Source organism: Cebus imitator, unplaced genomic scaffold (assembly GCF_001604975.1).
Source record: "Cebus imitator isolate Cc_AM_T3 unplaced genomic scaffold, Cebus_imitator-1.0 Scaffold391, whole genome shotgun sequence".
In the NCBI taxonomy this organism is placed as follows: Eukaryota; Metazoa; Chordata; class Mammalia; order Primates; family Cebidae; genus Cebus; species Cebus imitator.
This window is the reverse complement of record NW_016107706.1, coordinates 2,338,664-2,359,014: the sequence shown is the minus strand read 5'-3', so window position 1 is coordinate 2,359,014 and position 20,351 is coordinate 2,338,664. Positions and strand designations below refer to the sequence as shown.

Below are 20,351 nucleotides of genomic sequence, written 5' to 3'. Positions count from 1 at the left end.
GCTGGGATTACAGGCATGAGCCACCACGCCTGGCCTAAATGTTTTATTACTATTGCAAATTGCCCTCTAGAAAGGTCATACCTATTTGCCCTCCCACAAGCAGTGTATCAGAAATGTTGGTTTGCCAATAGTGGATGTTACCTTTTTTAAAAAAAACCCGCCTATTTGTTGTTTATTTAATCTGCATTCCCAGATAGATTCTTAATTCTCCCTTTTCTCCAACTCCAACTCCTTCCTACCGAGAAGGCCTCGGGTCTGTGGGTGGAGAACAAAGCCTGCCCAGTGTTTGGGATCTGAAAAGACGAGGCTTCTTGCTGAGTTGAGGGCTTTGGTGCATGAGTGTGTGGGTGTGTGCCCGCACGTGAGTGTGCGTGTGTGTGTGTGTGCGTGACTTCCTTCTGCATTTATATGGGTTCTTAAAATGAGAGGAGCTGTGTCCTTTGTGGCGAGATGTGTGGGACCAGACAGGATGGAGCGGGCAGTGTTGTGGCTGTGCCCCACTTCCCCTTGTGGTCTGCATGCCCTCCTTCTGGCCATCCCACCTGGCTCTGCCCCTCAGCCTGCCACCGGCTTTGTCTTGTTTTTGCTGTGTTTAAAGAAAGCGTGGTTGCAGGAGATGCTGTCATGGGTAGGCAGAACCCTGAGGTCACCCAGCTGTGGGGGCTCCAAAGAGCCACAACCTGAGAAGGCAGACTCCACCCTCTGCCACACACTGGGAGGGAGAGGGCAGTCACAGCCTCCAGGGACACACGGTGTACTCAGACCAAGGCTTGCCATAACTAACAGGCGGCAGGAAAGCTTTGAGGAGGCTGTCGAATGAGGCCACCTGGGTGAGCACAGCTTTGCTAGTCAACCCAGAGCAGCGTCTCATTTCAGCTCCCATTTCTTGAACACTTGCTGACACTGGACTAGGCGCTGGGACGCAGCAATAACTGTGCCCTTCCCTGCCCTTGGCCGCCTCCCCACCTGGCACTAGACCTGCACGCACCGTGGACGGTGGCGAGCGCTGCGCAGTAACTGCTCTGGAAACTGAGGGGACGGTGCCGTGAGTCCCCTCCCTTGCCCCCAAGGAGGATGGAGGATTAAAAGTCACAGAGAAGTGTGGTAGATGAGAGTGGCTTTGCAGGCTGGCAGCTGTGGGCAGCAATCCTGGCTCCCACACCTGCCTGACATGCGGCCTTAGGAGGGTTGCCTACCCTCTCAGTTTCTTCCTCTGTAAAAAGGAGACCATCGCCTGCAGTTTGGTATGTAGAGATTATGCAGAGAAAATGTTTAGCACTGCGTTTAACACACAGAAGCCAGAAGGCGTTTCATAAATGAGGTGTCATTCCAGTCTGACCTTGAGCGTGGTTTGAGTTTTCCAGGCAGGGAAGGGCAGATGAAGTTTCCGTCTAGAGGGAAGGAAGAGGTGGGAAAATAAGCAGGGTTTGTGGGGAGCAGCTTGTAAAGTTTGTCACAGGAGAGCCATCACTGACCTCCAGCAAGACCATCTGCTGTAGCTGTGAAGGCCACCGCTGACCAGGACAAAGGGGGAGCATGGGAGGTCAGTGAGCAGAGCGGTGGCGAGGCCAGATCTGTGTCGAGAGAGAGAGAGGCTCATGCCTGTAATCTCACTGCTCTGGGAGTCCAAGCCTGGAGAATTGCTTGAGCCTAAGAATTTGAGGTTACAGTGAACTGTGATCACACCACTACACCAGTGGTAGAACAAGACCATGTCTCTAAAAAAAGAGAGAGAGATCTGGGGACAGTGTGAGGGCAAGAGCCGGGCCACTGCCATGGGTCATGGCAGGACAGGCAGGGTTTGCTGATCAGTTGGACTTGCAGGTGAAGGAGAAAGAAAGAGTAGCTCTCTCCTTGTGATTAGTTCAGACAAAGGATGGTTGCCCTTCATCAGGGTGGGGAAGACAGGATTTGAAATAGCCTGGGAAGAGAGGAGCTTGGTGTTGGGCTTTCTGAGTGTGTGGCGCCTACGGGAGGCTGGAAGACAAGGCTGTGCTTGCCTCATTCCCCGTCATCCCCACCTGGCAGAGGGAAGGTCAACAGAAGGAAGCCCCTTCTCTCTGCTTGACTGCACACCTGCATTGCACTCCTTCCACCGCAGACCAGCGTTCTCTAGGTTCCCTACACACCATAGGAAGACGGTTGCCTCCAGCCCCTCCAAACTTGCATCTCAAGAACTGCTAGCCACAGATGCAGAATGACCAGCCACCTCTGATCCCTGGTCCCACATGTCTGGGAGACAGGATCTGCATGGCCCAGCTTGAGTCAAATGCCCACTCCTGTCAACTGTGGAAGGGAGGAAGGGAGTTGGCAGGGAGAGAATCCACCCGGCCCAGCGTGGCCACATGTCTCCCCAGAGGCTAGGGTGAAAGGAGGATTCAGGAGGGTGGTTTAGGGGATGCTGGGGAAGAGACTCTCAGAAAAGGGAACAATTAGGCAGACACCCCAAAGGAGTTCCCTCCTGCAGGATTTCATGGTTGTCAGTGCTGCTGCTGCCTGAACTGCAGGCTGTTCTATCACACCAGCTAGCTATGCTGCGTAACAAACTGCCCCCAAATTGAGTGGCTTAAAACAACCATTACATCAGACAGATTTCTGGGTCAGGGATCCAGGAAGGGTTTGGTTGGGTGATTCTTCTGCTGCATACAACATTGAGTGCGGTCACTTAGTGGCATTTGCCTGGTGGCTGAGCTGGTCTTCAGAGTCCAAGACAGCTTCACTCACATACCTGGCACCTTGGTAGGGGCAGCTGGAAGTCTGGATTCAGTCAAGTCCTTCTCCCTCTCCATGTCGACTCAGGGCCTCTACATGTGGTCCTTCCAGCAGATGGTCTGACTTTTTCTGTGGTGGCTTAGGCTGCAAGAGAGCACAGTGACAGCTGCCAGCTCTCTTAAATGCTAGCCCACAGCAGCATGGCATCATTTACTCTGTTGGTGAAAGCTTTCACCTTTATCTTTTCTTTTCCTTTTTTTTTTTTGAGACGGAGTCTCACTCTGTCACCCAGGCTGGAGTGTAATAGCATGATCTCGACTCACTGCAACCTCCATCTCTTGGGTTCAAGCAATTCTGCCTCAGTCTCCCGAGTAGCTGATATTACAGGTGCACACCACCACACCTGGCTAAATTTTGTATTTTTTGTAGAGATGGGGTTTCACCATGTTGGCCAGGCTGGTCTTGAACTCCAGGCCTCAAGTGATCTACCTGCCTTGGCCTCCCAAAGTGCTGGGATTACAGATGTGAGCCACCGTGACTTTTCTTTAAAACTCACTGTTACAAAGAAAAATTCGCCTAACTCGAAGTTCTGTTTTAAAGTAGATGAAACCTCATCTCTCTCTCATAGTATCATAGATAAAATCACAATCGAGCTCCTTTGGGGAAGGGGAGGCAGATGGTAAATCTTGGTGCAGCATTTATGTCAGCGTGTGCAGTCTGTTCAGGCAATCTTGTAATAAGGGGCTTGGTGGAGGGGATTTCTTTAGGGGAAAAAAAAATTTTGCCTTAAAAGCCTAACTATGTGATGACTTTATAAGAGGTTAAAAGGGCAAATGAAATGTAGGATTATTGTAAAGACCTATGTATTTCTAGAACTTCAGCTTCAGACCTCTTGTCAACTCTGATTCCCATGCGTACAACCTAAGAAAGATGCATTACATTGTAGTGAATAGTGATTTGGTATCACACTGGCAGCATGGTGCAGTAAGCCAAAGACCTGTTGACTGATGGCCTAAACTCCAGCCTCATATTTGACTTATATGGGAGATCGTAATGTTTCCGGCTTATCGCCACATTCCCTATGTAATGCCATATTCCCTCCGTTCCTTTCAAGGAGAAAGCCACTGAGTGGTACCCAGCTGCCACTGCTGACCGGTTGCTCACTTCACTGACGGCCTTTGAAGACAGCAGTTGGCGGGGACGGTGTTGAAGTCCTCTTCCCGTTACAGAACCGTGGCTCTTGAATGTCCTTCGAGAGTAGCTCTTGGCATTGCTGCTTGTGGTCCCTTGCTGCTGCCTTGAGCCCCCGAGCCCAAAGTGATTATTCCCAAAAGTGTCACATGAATGTGAATTGTGACATGGCACTGAGAGCCGAGCAGAGCAGCTGGCCATGCACAGCATTCACAGTGCCACATGGGCCCCCGGGTCTGCACGCTTCATGCTTGCAAGATGGCCAGCACCTTCATTAGGCAGGAAGTAGTGGTCCTGTACGAGGTGGCAGGCCCTGGGCAAAGAGACAAAGATAGATAAAAACAGCCCTCACCTGGCCTTTTTCTTTTCTTTTCTTTTCTTTTCTTTTCTTTTCTTTTCTTTTCTTTTGAGACAGTCTCACTCTGTCACCCAAACTGACTGGAGGGCAGTGGTGCAATCCCAGCTCACTGCAACCTCCGCCTCCCAGGTTCAAGCAATTCTCCTGCCTCAGCCTCCAGTGTGGCTGGGATTATATGTGCATGCCACCATGCCAGGCTGAGTTTTGTATTTTTAGTAGAGACGGAGTTTCACCATGTTGGCCAGGCCGGTCTTGAACTCCTGGCCTCAAGTGATGCACCCGCCTTGGCCTCCCAAAGTGCTGGGATTACAGGCGTGAGCCACCGTGCCTGACCTCAGCAACAACAGAGCCCTCACCTAGCCTTAAAGACCTTTAGGAAAATCAGCTTCAGCAAAGCCCTGAAGGGTGAGCAGGACTCGCCCTGTGCCACCAGCCCCAGGCCCTGCCTACATGTGCACTGTGGTGCTACTGTTTACCTAAAACAGAAAGCACCACACTCTCTAATGAAGGTGCTGGCCATCTTGCAAGCATAAAGCGTGCAGACCCGAAGGCTCAGCCAGTGCCTTTCCAGAGCTGAGCTCCAGGCTCCCTGCTGATGCATGCAGCCAGCCCAGCCCCTCATCTGCCTCTGACCCCGCGCAGCTCCCCGAGGCCTTCCAGAAAGCCCATCCACTGGCATCTCAGGCATCTTGTCAGGCTTGGCGGCAGCAGGCCCTGCCTGGCTCTGACACAAAATCCACAATGAGGGCCCCAAGCTAACCAGACCCTTCTTCAGATTCTGAAATGGATCCTAATCAGCCTTCCCAAAGCTGAGATGTTAGCAGACACTGGGAGCCGTAATTTAAACTTTATGTGCGAGGATTACGGTAGCCAGCCAAACCACTGTGAGGAAGAAAACTTTGAAATATGAAGCGCTTTTAAAAGGGGAAAAGTCCAAGTGAGTCCCCTCTCCTTTCCTTCAGCTCCTGACTAGGCTGGAAGATGCCTGGGCCTGGCACCTCTTCAAGACAATCATAAAAGCCTGTTTAGGAGGAAAAAGTTTAATTGTTCAGAGGTGCAGGAGGGATCTTGACTTTCTGTGTGACATGCACCTTTAAGAAACACCTTCAGCTCATTAAGCCAGCCTGGGTCCTACGGAAAGAATGAAGACGAAGGGGTGTTTCTCCTTTCGAAGAATGATACCCCCCTTCCCTCACTTAGGGCTCCAAGCTCTTCCCTCCCTGTCTTTCTCTCTGCCTCCCCTACACCCTCCTCCCCTCCGCAGCTCTGTCCTTGTTTGTTTGCAGTTGGCCAAAACATACAGGCCACCCCTCAGTAAAGGAGAGAGCTCCACATCCTCCCTCACTGCTGTCAGCTGAGGACCTTCTCTCTCCCATCTGACCCTTTTGCAAACCGAGATGGCTTGGAGCAAAGGGAAATGAGACTGCTGTGGCCATCTCTTCCCAGGAGGCCCAGGACCTACTTGCTCAAGTGGAGAGGAGGCAGGCTGCAGAAGGTGTCTGCCAGCCCTCCAACACGGGCTGCCTCAAGCCCTCTGTCAGCTGGGGCTGCTCCAAGAGCCTGCTGCTTTAGAGCTGGTTTTGGGCTCATGGTTTTTATTTGAGAGCATTACTTCTGACCTAAGGCAAAAACACTTAAAAAAACAAATCTGTGAAATGGCTCAGAGAATGTGTAAGGTTTGGCAGCCCCTCCAGAGGTCATTGGGTTATCACCTTCCCTTCAAACTGGGCTGGGAGGGCATCCTTGCTTCTCTTCCAAAGAAAAAGAAAATGCACAGACACATGCCCATGTGTTGCACACACACCCTTCACACTGCCTCAGTTAGAGCCGTGTGCCGGCGACATGCAGTGGGGCTTGTTTATGTCTGGGAGTAAATATTGGGCTGATGTTGCCCTGATGACATCTCAAGACAGAGACGTGTTATGTAAATAGTCAAGCAACTGAAGAGAACTACGAACATGAAGTCTTGCGTTAGTCCAAAAAAGGAATTTGTCCCAGGTCCTCAGAATCACTGTCTAGGAAGCAACCAAAAGGCCGGGGAGTGGGCAGGATCCCCCTAGAGACCAGACGCCATGGCGTTGTCCAGCTGGTCCCTCTCACCCTGCAGGGGCCTGGGGAGGAAGAGGCTGCTGCCGGCTGGACACCCCAGAACTCGGTCAGGCGTCCTGCCTCATGCAACAGCCATCTAAGTAGGGCTGTTCAGGGGCAATCTCTTGTTTCCCTGGAAGTTTTCTGGCAGCTTTTGGATACATGGTTGTATCAGAAAATTGTATATGTCTGTTATGAGGGTTCAGGGAGCTGCTCTTTGGAGGGGCAGGACCAGCAGACACAAAACCCACAAAGCACACTGTTCTTTCGGCCTCCAGCCAGGCAAAGCTTGGCTTGAGTTCCCTCCTCTAGGGTTTCTATATTTCTTCAGCCACAGACAGAACAGTTAACAGAGCCCCTTGCCCCTCAAATGGTGAAGCAAGCGCTGGAAAGTTCCAGAAAAAATGCAGAAAAACATTGACTCCATCAGCTTGGAAATGAGTGTGGGGCTGCTGAGCGTCCAGCTTAGCCCATGATTAATCATTTCCTAGCACCCTCAGGGTGGGCTCAGTTGGCAAGAAAAACAGAGATTTGCCCAGTGCTTCTCAAAGCTTTTCCCAAGACACCCGTGTGTGCTCACATGAGTGGGTGTGTATGTCTGAAGGAGGCCTGCTTAACCTTGGGGCGTGCTAATTTCCTGTGTTTGAGGAGACTTTAGGTCCCGGCAGTAATGGAATAGGTAGGACTGGCTATGATGTACTGCAGCAGGCTGAAGGGGCTCGTGGGTTTCCTGGATGTGTATGAAGAATTACAGATTTAGACCACGTGTCTCTTAGGCAAAGGAACTGCAGGTGCTCCTTAACTTACAGTATTGTAAGTCAGAAATGCATTTAATAAGTCATAAAGTCAAAAACTTGTTAAGTCAAGATATGGTAATTTGGAGATCGTTTGTACTTGTTAGATCCTCAAATTGAGAGTCACTATCTGCAGTTATCTTTAGTCTTTAGTCTTTATATTTTATCGTTAGCCGTTATCTTTAGTTTAAGTCATTATCTTTACTGAAGGGGATAACAAAAATCTTACTAAATTTAGTTTTTCACTTCCTCATTCCTAACAGACATTCTATTAGAAAATGTTAGCTGGGAAGATCTGTTCTTTATTGATTGACTTACATGTATTGAGAAGTGCTGGTAATAATATAGTGCCTTTAGGGGATTTAGAAGATAACATGGTTTCTGGTTCTTGCAAATTAGTTTCGGTGACTTATTCTCATGGGTTGCTTATTTTGAGTTTCTAGAGAACTGATAGTTTTTCCACTCTTGAAGAGATTCTCAGATAGTTGATATATTACATGAGTTAAGAAACCTAGATTTACTAACTCCCTAATTCTGACACTTGCAAGACATCTGATCGAGAGCTATGTGTGCAGCTCCATCAAGGCTTGCCTACTTTCCTCATCAGGAAAATTGACCTTAAAATACCACAATTCAAAAGACTATAAAAGTTAAATAAGTGGGCCAGGTGTGGTGACTCACATTTGTAATCCTAGCACTTTGGGAGACTGAGGTGGGTGGATCACAAGGTCAGGAGTTCAAGATCAGCCTGACCAACATGGTGAAACCCCGTCTCTATTAAAAAAATAATAATAATTTTAAGCTAAATAAGTGAACATAACTGCATTTGTTTTATGAATTCAAAGACCTCAAAATCATTTCAAATGTTATTAAATTCTGTTTTGTTTCTTTCAAAAAGAAACGAAGTTTTAAAAATTGAAAATTGAATTTTTAAAAAATTTCTCAAAAATCTTTGAGAAAAATTGAGATGAGACAAAGACTCTGTGCCTTGTTCCCCTTAGTGGGTCCTGAGTTCCCAGCTATTTGGCCCATAGTCTAGAGTCTTGAATTCACTTTGGGGAAAATGGGAGAAAAGCCGTCACGATGTTTCAGGGCTAGAAGGGTCTGAGAATGTCATTGATCTCTTAGGCAGAGACAAAGACACTATGGCTCAGAGCCAGAAAATGACCTTCCTAGGCCAGGCACAGTGGCTCACACCTGTAATCCTAGCACTTTGGAAGGCCAGAGTTCGAGACCAGCCTGGCCAACATGGTGAAACCGTGTGTCTACTAAAATACAAAAATTAACCGAGCGTGGTGGTGTGCACCTGTAGTCCCAGCTACTTAGGAGGCTGATTACAGGGAGAGTCACTTGAACCCAGGAGGAGGAGATTGCAGTGAGCTTAGATTGTACCACTGCACTCCAGCCTGGGTGACAGAGGGAGACTCTGTCTCAAAAAAAAAAAAAAAAAAAAAAAAAAAAAAAAAGAAAGAAAAAAAAAAAGAAAGAAAGAAAAGAAAGAAAAGAAAGAAAAGAAAGAAAAGAAAGAAAAGAAAGAAAAGAAAGGAAAGAAAGGAAAGAAAGGAAAGAAAGGAAAGAAAGAAAAGAAAGAAAAAGAAAGGAGGGAGGAAAGAATGGAGGGAAGGAAGGAAAGGAAGGAAGGAAAAATGACCTTCCCTGTGGCCCAGGGGGTAGCAGCTGGAGCTTGGGTAGTGATGGGGACCCTGGGACCCTTATGCCACATCGCTTCCGTACATCCTTCTGAGTAGACCCTGTGGCGCCAGACAAGCCTAAGGTGGCAGCTCTCGGGGTAGGACCAGTACTCTCTGTCAGTGGGAACTGCCTCAAAAGCCAAAACTAGGCTCTTGTGCAGAAGCACAGGGGTGACATTCTCTTTTTGAAATAAAATTAGTTTCATCCTATAAGAAACAACCAGTTTGACAGAGCCACCACTAGACTATAGGGCACCTTTGTGCAAACTGTAATGGTCAACAGCATGCCTTCCTCAAGACCCTTTACTTCCATCTGTCAGAAAAAATGCAGAAAACTCTGATTTTATGCGAACAAGACACTCTACTGCCATCTGTTGGAAACAGTTATAAACTTACACATCAGTGAAGTGAGTGGTGTCCCCCAGCACCTTAAACGCAGTGTAACACCTGCGCTACTCTGCCCACACCTCCCTAGCCGTGAGAGTGCATTATGTTTTCAGAAATAGTCTTCAGACTCTAAAAAAGGGAAGACACACATCACTGGTAGCTCCAACTTCCCATCTAAGAGACGACGCATGGGATGTGTTGGGAACAGGACGGGAGACCCTACAGTGTTAGGGTGGGACATAGAGTTTGCAAGCCCGTTTCAGCCAGCAGTGGGCAGGGGGTGATCTTCAGGCCTAACGTTGACACCACTGCACTGAGAGAAATGAGCTTGTGTCTGGGTGCCTGCGAGCGATGACAGTGCCTTCACCTTGTTGGTAACTTAAAAAGTTTTTATGACATACATAAAAACTTGAGCGCATGAAAGCCACATGTAAAAGTTCAGGATTATAAACAATCCTTTCCAGATTATTCACACACACTATCAAATCCTTACACTAGCACAGTGACGAGAAAGTGAGCCAGCTTTTGTTCTTAGAGATGAACGAGAAGAGTCTGGTTCAGGCTGGGCACAGTGGCTCACAACTGTAATCCCAGCACTTTGGGAGGCCAAGCAGGAGCATCACTTAATGTCAAGAGTTCGAAACCAGCCTGGCCAACAAGATGAAACCCTGTCTCTACTAAAGATACAAAAATTAGCTGGGCAGGGTGGTGGCGTGTGCCTGCAGTCCCAGCTACTCGGGAGGCTGAGGCAGGAGAATCACTTGAACCCAGGAGGCGGAAGTTGTAGTGAGCCCAGATCACAGCATTGCACTCCAGCCTGGGCGACAGAGGGAGATTCTGTCTCAAAAAAAAAGAAAAAGGTGAAAAGTCCAGTTCAGCAAGACACACTGACTGGTGCTCTTTAATCTAGAGCCCTGTCAACTGTCTGATTCACTGTCAGAAAAAAAAAATCGAGTCTGTCTCAGTTAACTTATGCTATATGACAAACCACCCCCGTATTCAGTGGCTTAAAAGTAATATCCCTCTACACGGGTCACAGTTCTGTGGGTTGGCAATTTGGACCTAGCTGAACAGGGCAGGTCTTCAATCTTAACGAGACTTACATGTACATCTGCAGGCAGCTGGGAGTTGGCTTCAAAAAAAAGTGGTCTCTTAGCAGGCTAGACATAGGCATTTGTATGGAAACGGCAGGGTTCTGAGAAAGTAAGTGTGCAAGGCCCCTTGGGGACTCAGTGTGTAACAGACACAGCATCTCCTCCCTCTCATCCAGTTGTCAAAGCCAGTCTGAGCAGAGATTCAAGGCTGGGAAAACAGACTCCACCTCATGATGGGAAGAGCTGGAGAGTCACGTGGTAAAGGGCGTGGACATAGCAGGGGTGAGGGTGGGCAGGCATCTTTGTAGTTTATCACTGGTACCAGGGACAGGTGAGACGCTGAGTGCTGGGGGTTGAAAGCACAAAGCCTGCCTTCAAGGAGTCCTAAGACAAATCCTAAGGGGAAGACCATTAAGTTCGCTTGATAGTGCCATGGGAGGAAAATGTGACTTCTCCGGAATTACGCCGGAGTGACCTGGTATGACTGACTCTTTACAACATCAGCAGCCGAAGGTATATGCTAGAGAATCTTATTTTCCTGTTACGTCCGGCCACAGTGTCGTGATTACGTTCTCCCTCAAAGCATGTGACCAGCCACGTCTGGTCATGTTTTCCTGGCCAACCACATTGCTATCACGAAAGAATAACATCTCAAGCAGTAGCTTCCTAGATTTCCATTCAGGCTTTGTCTGCTTTTCTGGCCTTCTGTGGGTGTGCTGTGGGGATGACGACTATGACTTTTTCTGAATTATCCAGAAGATTCTGGCCAAGCACCTTTGCCACATCTCTTGCAGCAGGGAGAAGGTGGAAGAGGTTTAAGGGGAGAAAAGTCTATGTGTGGGGTGTCAGAACGTGGCATGCTGATGAATGTGGTCTTATGCTGGGAAGAAACCTCCAGGACCGAAATCACCAGGAACTCAGTGTCTGTTTACAAAACCGGCCTTGAGGATTGATGCTAACAATGCAAGACTCTTGCCAGCTGTTCTAAGAACGCTTCTCTTCTTTCCTGGTCATTCAAACTGCACCACCTTATCGACTCCACTCACAGCGAATGCTCAGGATCTCCTGGGCAACGTGGGTGAAGATACCCGTGGCTCTCTTGGCAGTTCTCATCTTTAGCCAATAAGCCTCCTTTAGGTAGTAGAAAGATGGTGGCAACAGACAGTTCCTGAGCTCCGCCCGCCTTCCCCTCTTCGGGGGAGCTTCTGACTATCAGGGTGGCTCACAGTGAAGAAGCCTGAGGACAAATACGCAGACAACAAAGACATTCAAGGTGCCCATGACAGCTGGGTTTGCTTCACGCTTTGTGCAGGGTTTGTCTTACATATGCGGGCACTGTCGGCAGCAGACTGCAGAGAATCTTTCCAGATATGACTTGGGGATTGCAAGATGATGATACCACAAAACTGCAGTGTGGCGGTCAAGCATGTGTCTCTGTTTGAATTCCCCCATTCAAGGGGGTTAAAACAAGGATTTGAGGGCAAGTTGTTTATCTGGAAGGTGATCTCAGGAAAAATTGTTGGAGAGCAGGGAAGGAAGGCAATAAAAGGTGTGTCATCAAGCTGGTTACCTCTGTGGGCGAACTCCACAGGGAAACTGGTAGAACATACACTTCAGGGTTATCCCACCCGAGGAGAGAGGGAGCCGGGGTATTGCACACCCGATACAGTCAGCCATGTGTCGGGGCAGATGCAGAGAGGGATGTCTGACCTCATAAACAGAGCCCACCAGTGCCAGGGAGCCAAGGACAAGAGACGCCAAGCCTCTCCGAGCATGGGAGCAAAGGTAAGCTTTGAGCTACAAACGTTGCTTCACTGTTTGGTGGTGAGGACTGTGAGAACAACTAGAAACTTGTCTTACCATGTGTGAAAAGTTGTAACACCAAATGCAGCATCAGAGGGCAGGGTCTTTTCAGAACTGAGCTAGAGGAAATTGCCATCCTGGGTCAGGATGAAATGCCTGTTCTAGATGAGAACATGCTGCTGACTTTGGTTCGCAGACAGCATGAATTCCACGGGGTTGAGAGAAATACGTAAATGACAGCAAAGTAGAATGCAGGCCTGTAGGTGCTTTAAGCAGCCTTTCATGTGAGAGCGGTATTTATGAAATTATTCTACAGATGGCCAAGATCTCGCAAGATAATAGGTTTATCAGAAGCCAAGTAAGCTTGGGAAATGCCAGATCCCTGGGTTTTTCTTGCCAGTGTTTAATCTGAGGGGTCCTCTGAGCCTCCCTAGCCTTGTGAGTGCAGGTCACAGCTACCCAGGGCAAGCGGCCTTGGGGTCACAGTGGCTGATTCTTCAGCACTTCTAACTCAGCTTCTCCTCTTTCTGCCTTCCAGATGGGCTTCTTCCGCCGAAGGTACAAAGAAATTATCGAAGCTGAGAAGAACCGGAAAGAGAATGAAGACAGTTGGGACTGGGTCCAGAAAAACCAGTGAGCTGCCACACCAGTCACATGACCTGATCACTAGCCTGTCATCCTTGATCTTTGTATCTTCCATATTTGGAAGAAAAAAATCTTCTCCAGATTTTTCGGAGGCCCCACTGATGCTGTTCTCGTCTTCATCCTATCAAGCACAGGTGCCAGCCTGAGGTAGCCACGTCGGCCGGGTCACATGACCGGGGTCAGCACCACTCCCTTCAAAGATGAACTCCGAACTTTGGAGAGCGAGCTGCAGAGCCGAGCAGTATTTATGGATGCAACACGCATGGCCAACCCTCAGGGGAAAACTGTTACCTAAAGTATTTTTATAAATATAAGCCTTTTATACTGATTATGTCTTTATATTTGTATCGATGTTTTATTATTTCTATTAAATAGTTATATAATTCACTCAAGCACTGATATCTGGCCTAAAATCTTGGAAGTGCATGTCAATGAATACCAATGTTAAAGGATGAAAATCTTACTGTACTTTGGAACTTGCTGTTTAAAAAGACCTACAGATGAAATACATTGAAGAAACCTCACGTAATGAATCCACCAGGCTGGCGGTGGTGCATCTAAACTGTGGATGCGGCAAGACCCCTAAGACATTCTCCTCTTTATTGCCTCAGTCAGGTGTGGAGTCATGTGCTAACATGTGCTAAAGAACTGTAAGTGCTTTTTCATGTGTACTTTTCATTGGAAGACTCCCAAGAAGAATTTGGATGGAAAACCTGATCCCTAGCAAGAAGTCTGCTATGTATCACCTTTACACAACAGACATGTCCCCCTCCTTCTGCACAGATGATGGATGAAAGCTTGGAGCAATGCCATGTGGTCACCTGGTAAACCTCAGAATGACATCTCATCCTGGACGTCATGCGTCAGAGTTCACACACCGCAAGGACTAAATCATTGTCCCCCAAGCAAAGAACTGGGTCTGAATGCTGTGAGGCATTGCCTTTTCCTGGGGACTCTCATTCAGAGATCTCCACTTCCCCTACACCCTGGCTGTCCAGCTAGTGGTGATTGCAGATTCCTTCCCAGAGGGGACCATTTAACCATTTTTTTAAAAATGTCTTGGGTTGGGTTCCCAAGAAGCTGGCCCTAAAACAAGGATTTGTAACTTATTAAGGAAGTATTCCTGGGAGATAGCAGTAAGGGAATGGGGGAAGCAGGACAAGGAAGGAGAGAAAGCCAGGCAAAGGCGTAGCATTTCAGGGAGAGCTCCATGGACTGTAGCTTCTGCCTGATCAGGGGAGCTCCGGAGGGAAAGTTAGGTCTCAGAGGTGTCCCAACCTGAAGCAAGGGGCTGGCTGCGCCCAGGGGAGATGTACACGTTCTGTTCTCAGTTCCTGCTGGTGTAATGGCTCCAGTAGCTCAGGGCAGTCCTCTAAAGGAAAACCACCGGTGCATCCTCAACCAGGGGTGACACAAGGAAATGATGCAAAGGGATCTGAGCAGAGCACTGTCCCTCCCCGTCCCCCGTATGTGTGAGTGCTGAGTTACGGCGTTCGGTACCCAAACTCTCTGTTTGACAGTAGATATGTTGTCAGATGCACCATGCTGCCCACTTCTGAGTGCAGTGTGATTTTCTGAAAGGGCAGTGAGATGATGGAGGTAGCATGCTCAGCACTGACCTGGCCCACAGTGATCACTCAGTAACTGTTAGCAGCTATGGCTGCTGCTCCTGCTGATGGATAACCATCTAATAAGACAGAAAACCTGGGGCTAAGAGCAGGGTCTAACAGAGTCCTAATGGCTTATTACAGCCCGCCAAAGCGCCAGATGCATACACATGGCATCCAGTGGGGATGGAACAATATATTAGACCAAGGATCTTTCTTATAGCACCTTGTTTACTGGAAGCTAACATGTTGGGAGTCTGTAAACATTGTTGAAAAGACACCAAACTCAATTCTGGAAGACAGAGTTTTAATACACAGACTTGGCTAATACAACCGTATCTAAAGTTTTGGCAACATTGTGAAGGGTGAGGGGCGGGTACTAAGCTGGCCTGGAGCAGGTGTGTCTTTTGGTTTCTTATGATGCAGTTGACTCTGCTGCAGGGAGGTAGCCTCATGCTTCCCTTCCTGGTGAACACGAGAATAGACCCAAAAACCAAGGGTCAATGGCATGAACTAAGCTGATCCTAGAAGTCGGGGTGTTGCATCTAACTGTGGGACGGATGCACAGAGGTAGCTACAGGGGGCAGGATAAGGCCAAGAAATCAGCTCTCAGAGTTCACTTATGAGTTGTATCAAAAGCAATAAGAAAAGTAGGCTTGGGTGGGCTTTAGTCCCTTATCAGCAGCCATTTACGAGGCCCCTGCTGTGTGTCAGGTGCTGTACTAGGTGCTGGAGGTTCCCCAGAGAACACTTCAGGCACATTTTGCCTCAGGGTGGCAAAATGCCATGGCATGTGAAATGTGGACTTTTTTAATGGGATGCCATTTGCAGCCTTCTTTGACGGACTCTTGTTCATAATGCCATGTTTTCTTTAAGGAATCATTTAGGAGTCTTAGGTGATATTCCTGGAACAGCACTCAACAGCTTTGGCCGCATGCACTTAGAGCAACTAACTTGGCTCCTGCAAGGGTTGTGGGTGCGTGGGTGACAGTGTAGAAGGGTGACTCGCCCACGTTCTGCCAGCCAGCAAAGCCCCGCTGGAGAAGGGTGGACTCCTGTAGGCAGTCTCAGAGCTGGGAACTGTTTGCTTCTGCTTGATTCTGCATGGGTGGACCCACATGAGGAGTTGTCTACCCAGGAAGTCACTAAGATTTTGACTTGGCATCACCACGAACAGATACTGAAAGCCTCCCCAGGAACCCATCTGGGAAAGGATGGTGCCTCTGCTGGTCTGATCATGCTGAGTAGCCTCCCCAGCCCTATGAGTGCAGGTCACACCTAAACCAGGGGCAGGCTGCCGTGGGGTCACAGTGGCTGATTCTTCAGCACTTCTAACTTGGCTTCCCCTCTTTCTTTCTGCTGAGGAGTTATCCGTTTTGCACAGTGATAGAGAAGTCAAGTGTGTTGTTAGCACGCTCTCAACTTGGGCAGTTCACAAGCTCCTTCCCAGTTCAGAAGCCCTCTGTATGCTCTCAGGGGAAGCAGATAGGGTGGACTGATACATCTGTGTTACCCTCCGGAATACTGTTTGAACATTCTGCAGTATGTTCTACTTTCTCCCCTTCCTGTTTCTGTGGGTTTCGTGGAATCCTATAGGATGTTCTCCTGGACAACACAGTTCCTTCAGCTTTAAGTTGCATAATCAGTGTGGTTTTAACCAACTGTTCAGAGAACTGAAATGCTTTTTAAGTATGAAAAAGGATCTTTGTAAAAGTTAAGTAAAACAGTGCCCCTTTTTAAAAAAAATGTTTTGCTTATGCTCAGTTTACGTAGGACTCAGGAGAGTTTGGAACATCCCCCAAGTGAGGCTTAGACGTGTCACAAAGGAGAGGCCATGAAGTGTAGAAACAAGGGGACACCAGCAGGAGGGGCAGGAACCACTGGCTTGGTGGCAGGTGACAGGCATCCATCCCAAATCACTCGGTGCTGAGGTTTCCTCAGGCAGTTCTTGAGGAAACCTCTGTCAGCATTGTGGGTACTCAGAGGTGTGGCAGACTTTGTGGAAGATCCAGTAGGAAGTCCTCCTTCACCAAGCCGTGTAGCTGCTGCCCTTGAGCCAAAGGCAACAAGATTTAAAACAAAATCCCGGCAGCGCTCCTGGGAGCATCCTGTTTTCCATGCGGAAGTAAAGCAGATCCCCAAGCCCTCCGCGTGCTGTATGCTACCTGTTGAATCATGCATGGCGGCTCTTTGAAAGGTTATTTGTGGCTTTTATTTTGGGGTAAGGCATTATGGCCAGGTGCCTGCAGTTTCGTCCGGGTTACCTGTGAAACATACATCTGGTGAACTGTATGCTTGGCTCAAACTTCTCAAAATGTAGAGGTGCTGGAAAGGATTGTCACTTGGAGCCTTTAGTAGACAAAAGGCAGAAAGCAAGCATCGTTTCAGAAATGCTTTAGTATGCTCATTTTTAGTTGATATTTTGATATATAGAGTAACAGTATACACAGTGGAGGATATTTTCTGAAACAAAGAACGGCTGAAGGGAGAATACAGAGCCAGTAGGGCCGAAATGAAACTTCTAGGATGGCCTCTGAATTTTCAGCACGTGGGGGGCGTAAAGGAACAAATTGCCCAACATGGTGCAGTGCTCTATAGCACAATGATCTAGATTTCAGACTGTGTTAAGGTTTTGTATTTTTAAATTCTAATGTGCACGGTGTGATTTGCAGAGTGAGTTTAAAAGCTTTCCGAGTGATTAATTGCATGGCAGGCACCCACGCTATCTGCACTTCCAGAACGTTACTGAGGCATCCACGTGCATTTCCATTGAGGAATTTTGGTGGGCGGGGGGAGGGTGTACTGCCTCACGATGTCACGTGTATTAAAGTCTAAGCAGTCACTTCTAATTCACTTGCACTGTTTGGGAAATATGTCAGGTTTACAAAAACATGTTTGGAATTAAAAAATGGCTGCAAACGATTCAGGAGTTCAGTCTGTAATTTATTTGTTAGTAAGAACTAAAGTGTTGATAGGGTTTCAGTGTGATACAACATGAGCTTTAAAGAGCACATCAAGGTCCGTCTAATTCACGTGGACACCCCACCTGCTGTGGCTGAACTGTCCACAGTCCTTGGTTCCTACACCAGAGGCACAATCTTCTCTCTGCATCAACCCCCTGACGCCCCTCCCACCCCCCCACCCAGGGCTACACCTAGGATCTTGATCTTGCCGTAAATGTGCCCAAATGAAATGGCATAGATTCCTTATTGTCAGTAGATGACTACTTTCACGTGGCTACCAGTTACTAAGCATTTTCCCCGAAGCATTTTAATAGCATTCTTACACATTTATAAATATTGTATTCTGTTAGGTTTTCACTCTTCTTCATCTGTCTATTAATAGTCATGTCCTTGTTCATATTCCACATGCTGTTCATTTGTGTGTTTTACTTCTTTCCGTAGATGAGAATTTGCCAGAAAGGGGTCCCAATCTAGACACCAAGAGCAAGTTTTGGATCTTGGGCAACAAAGAATTCAAGGCTAGTCCATAAACTGAAAGCAAGTTTATTAAGAAAGTAAAGGAATAAAAGAATGTCTATTCCATAGACAGAGCAGGACCAGTGCTGCTGGTTGCCCATTTTTATTGTTACTTCTTTATTATATGCTAAACAAGGGGTGGATTATGCATGAATTTTCTGGAAAAGGAGTGGACGAATTCCGGGGACCTAGGGTTCCTCCCTTTTCTAGATTATATAGGGTAACTTCCTGACATTGCCATGGCATCTGCAAACTGTCATGCCACTGGTGGGAGTGTCGTTTAGTGTGCTAGTGCATTATAATTAGCATATAATGAGCAGCAAGGACAACCAGAGGTTACTGTCATAGCCCTTGGTTTTGGTAGGTTTGGGCTGGCTTCTTTATAACAGGCTGTTTTATCAACAAGGTCTTTATGACCTTCATCTTGTGTGGACCTCCTATCTCCTCCTGTGACTTGGAATGCCTAACCTCCTAGGAATGCAGCCCAGTAGGTCTCAGCCTATTTTAGCCAGCCCCTATTCCAAATGGAGTTACTCTGGTTCAAACACCTCTGACAAGACCAACAAAGATCTACGTATTTTCTTGGTCTTTTTCAAGAGAAAGCCTTTGGCTATACCAATCAAGTCTACTGGTTTTTGCTTCTATTTCATTAAGTACTTACTGCTTTTAGATTTATTAAAATTTCTTCCATCACCTTGATGGTTAAAATGCATACACATAGACACCACACAGTATAAAAGAGGTATGAAAAAATATTCACCAAGGGGTTAAGAATGAGTGTCTTTAGGTAAGTAAGATGGTCAGTGTTTTTGCTTTGTTTTATTTTGTTTTTATTTGTCTGAATATTCATTTCTACAGTGAGCATGTATTTCTTTTGTAACAATGAAACATATGCAAATTACTTATAAATAAAAATATAGCTGGGAGAGTAAAAATTGCTAAGCCAAAAGAGATGCCAATTTGTGGGTCTAGAAAGAGATCTCTTGTAGCAAAGAGCATTGATGAGCCTAACACTTATGACAGTGACCCAGTAAATAATTTCAAGCATTTTAATTCCAGTGCTTCCTGGCTTAACAAACCTGCCACCATTACTAATGCGAATTAAATAGGTTTCTCTGAGGTTGCCTGACCTGTTTTCCTAAGCCAGGAAATGGACTTGACAAACTCAAAAGATACAAATTGAAGAGGAAGAAAAATCACTAACTAGTAAAGTTCACTTCCTGTTCAACCTGGACTTTTACAGCCCCCCAGATTACCTCCCATCCTTAAAGTCTGTCTGGTTATCAGGTTACTGTTTGGTAACGGAATTAATGTAAGTGCTTACTTAGAGCTCAGGCCGCACTGACTGATTGGCAGCTATCCATCAGCAAAGCCACCTGTCCCTAAGATTATTTCCATTTACTCTGTGTATACTGTATCTAGCCTGACCAAAAAAAAAAAAGACTTACAATAGCTTACTTATTTAACATGTCACAATCTAAAGTTAGTCACCAGTCACTGTCTTTTAATGTATTTTAATTTTATTTTAGCCACATAAGTCACTGTTTTTACTGTTTTCTTTAGTGAATGCTAGTCTAGATTTGCCCCTCTATTTGCCACCTTCTTGGTTCTTAATTGCTTCTTGCATCTCAGATATTTTCTCCTGGGATCATTTTCCTTATGCCTAGTACATCCTTTAGAATTTCCTTTAGTAAGAATCTGCTGATGGTAAATGTTTCCATTTTGTGTTATCTGAAGCTGTCTTTAATTGCCCATATTCTTGACTCTTTGCTGGTACAGAATTCTAGATCAGCAGTTATTTTCTCTTAGTGAATGAATATAACATTTCATTTTCTTCTGTTGCCGTTGTGACTAAAAAGAAGTCAGCAGTCAGCCCAACTGTCTCTCATTTAAAGGGGTCCTGTCTTTTAGGTTTCTGTGAAGATTCCCTCTTTGTTTTTGTGTGCTGTAGTTTTCCTCCGAAGGAAATACGACATTTATTCTTACCTTTTCTGCTTGCGATTTGCTGTATGTCTGTGGCTTGATGCCTTTCATCAGTTCTCTTCATCTCTTTAAATCTTATCTCTGCTCCATTCTCTTTCCTCTCATTCTAGCCTTCTTGCTTCTTGGTGTAGACAGTCACCAGCACTGCTTACTCCTGTGATCCGCTCTGCACCATGGCAACTTTCCTCACAGTTGTCCTTGGTCGTCCAGGAGTTCTAGCACCACTCCTATTTCCATCTCATCACCTCTCTGTGCAGCGTTCTGGACCATCTCCTGTATCCTATTTCTGTATTCACTCTCTTTTCAACTGGGTCAAACCCGCTTTTAGACTTGTTTATTAAGATTTGTGTTTCAAATATTGTATCTTATATCCAAAGGTTCTTTTTAGTTCTTCCTGAAATACGATGGGCAATTCTCTGTATTTTCTTGTTTGTTACATATAATTTCTTTTTTATTTATTTATTTATTTTGAGTTGGAGTTTCGCTCTTGTTACCCAGGCTGGAGTGCAATGGCGCGAT

The 20,351-nt window shown here is 46.8% G+C and overlaps 1 protein-coding gene across 2 annotated transcripts in view; it reads left to right on the top strand.

The window, feature by feature from the left end:
* ITGA9 (integrin subunit alpha 9) overlaps nt 1-17,292 on the top strand; it is a 368,469-nt gene extending 351,177 nt beyond the window's left edge. For both annotated transcript variants that reach the window (XM_017508435.1, XM_017508440.2), the window contains one exon: nt 12,657-17,292. In XM_017508435.1, coding sequence (XP_017363924.1) covers nt 12,657-12,755 — 99 coding nt within the window. In that variant the 3' untranslated portion in view covers nt 12,756-17,292. The remainder of the gene's footprint in view (nt 1-12,656) is intronic.
* Nucleotides 17,293-20,351: the final 3,059 nt, after the last annotated feature.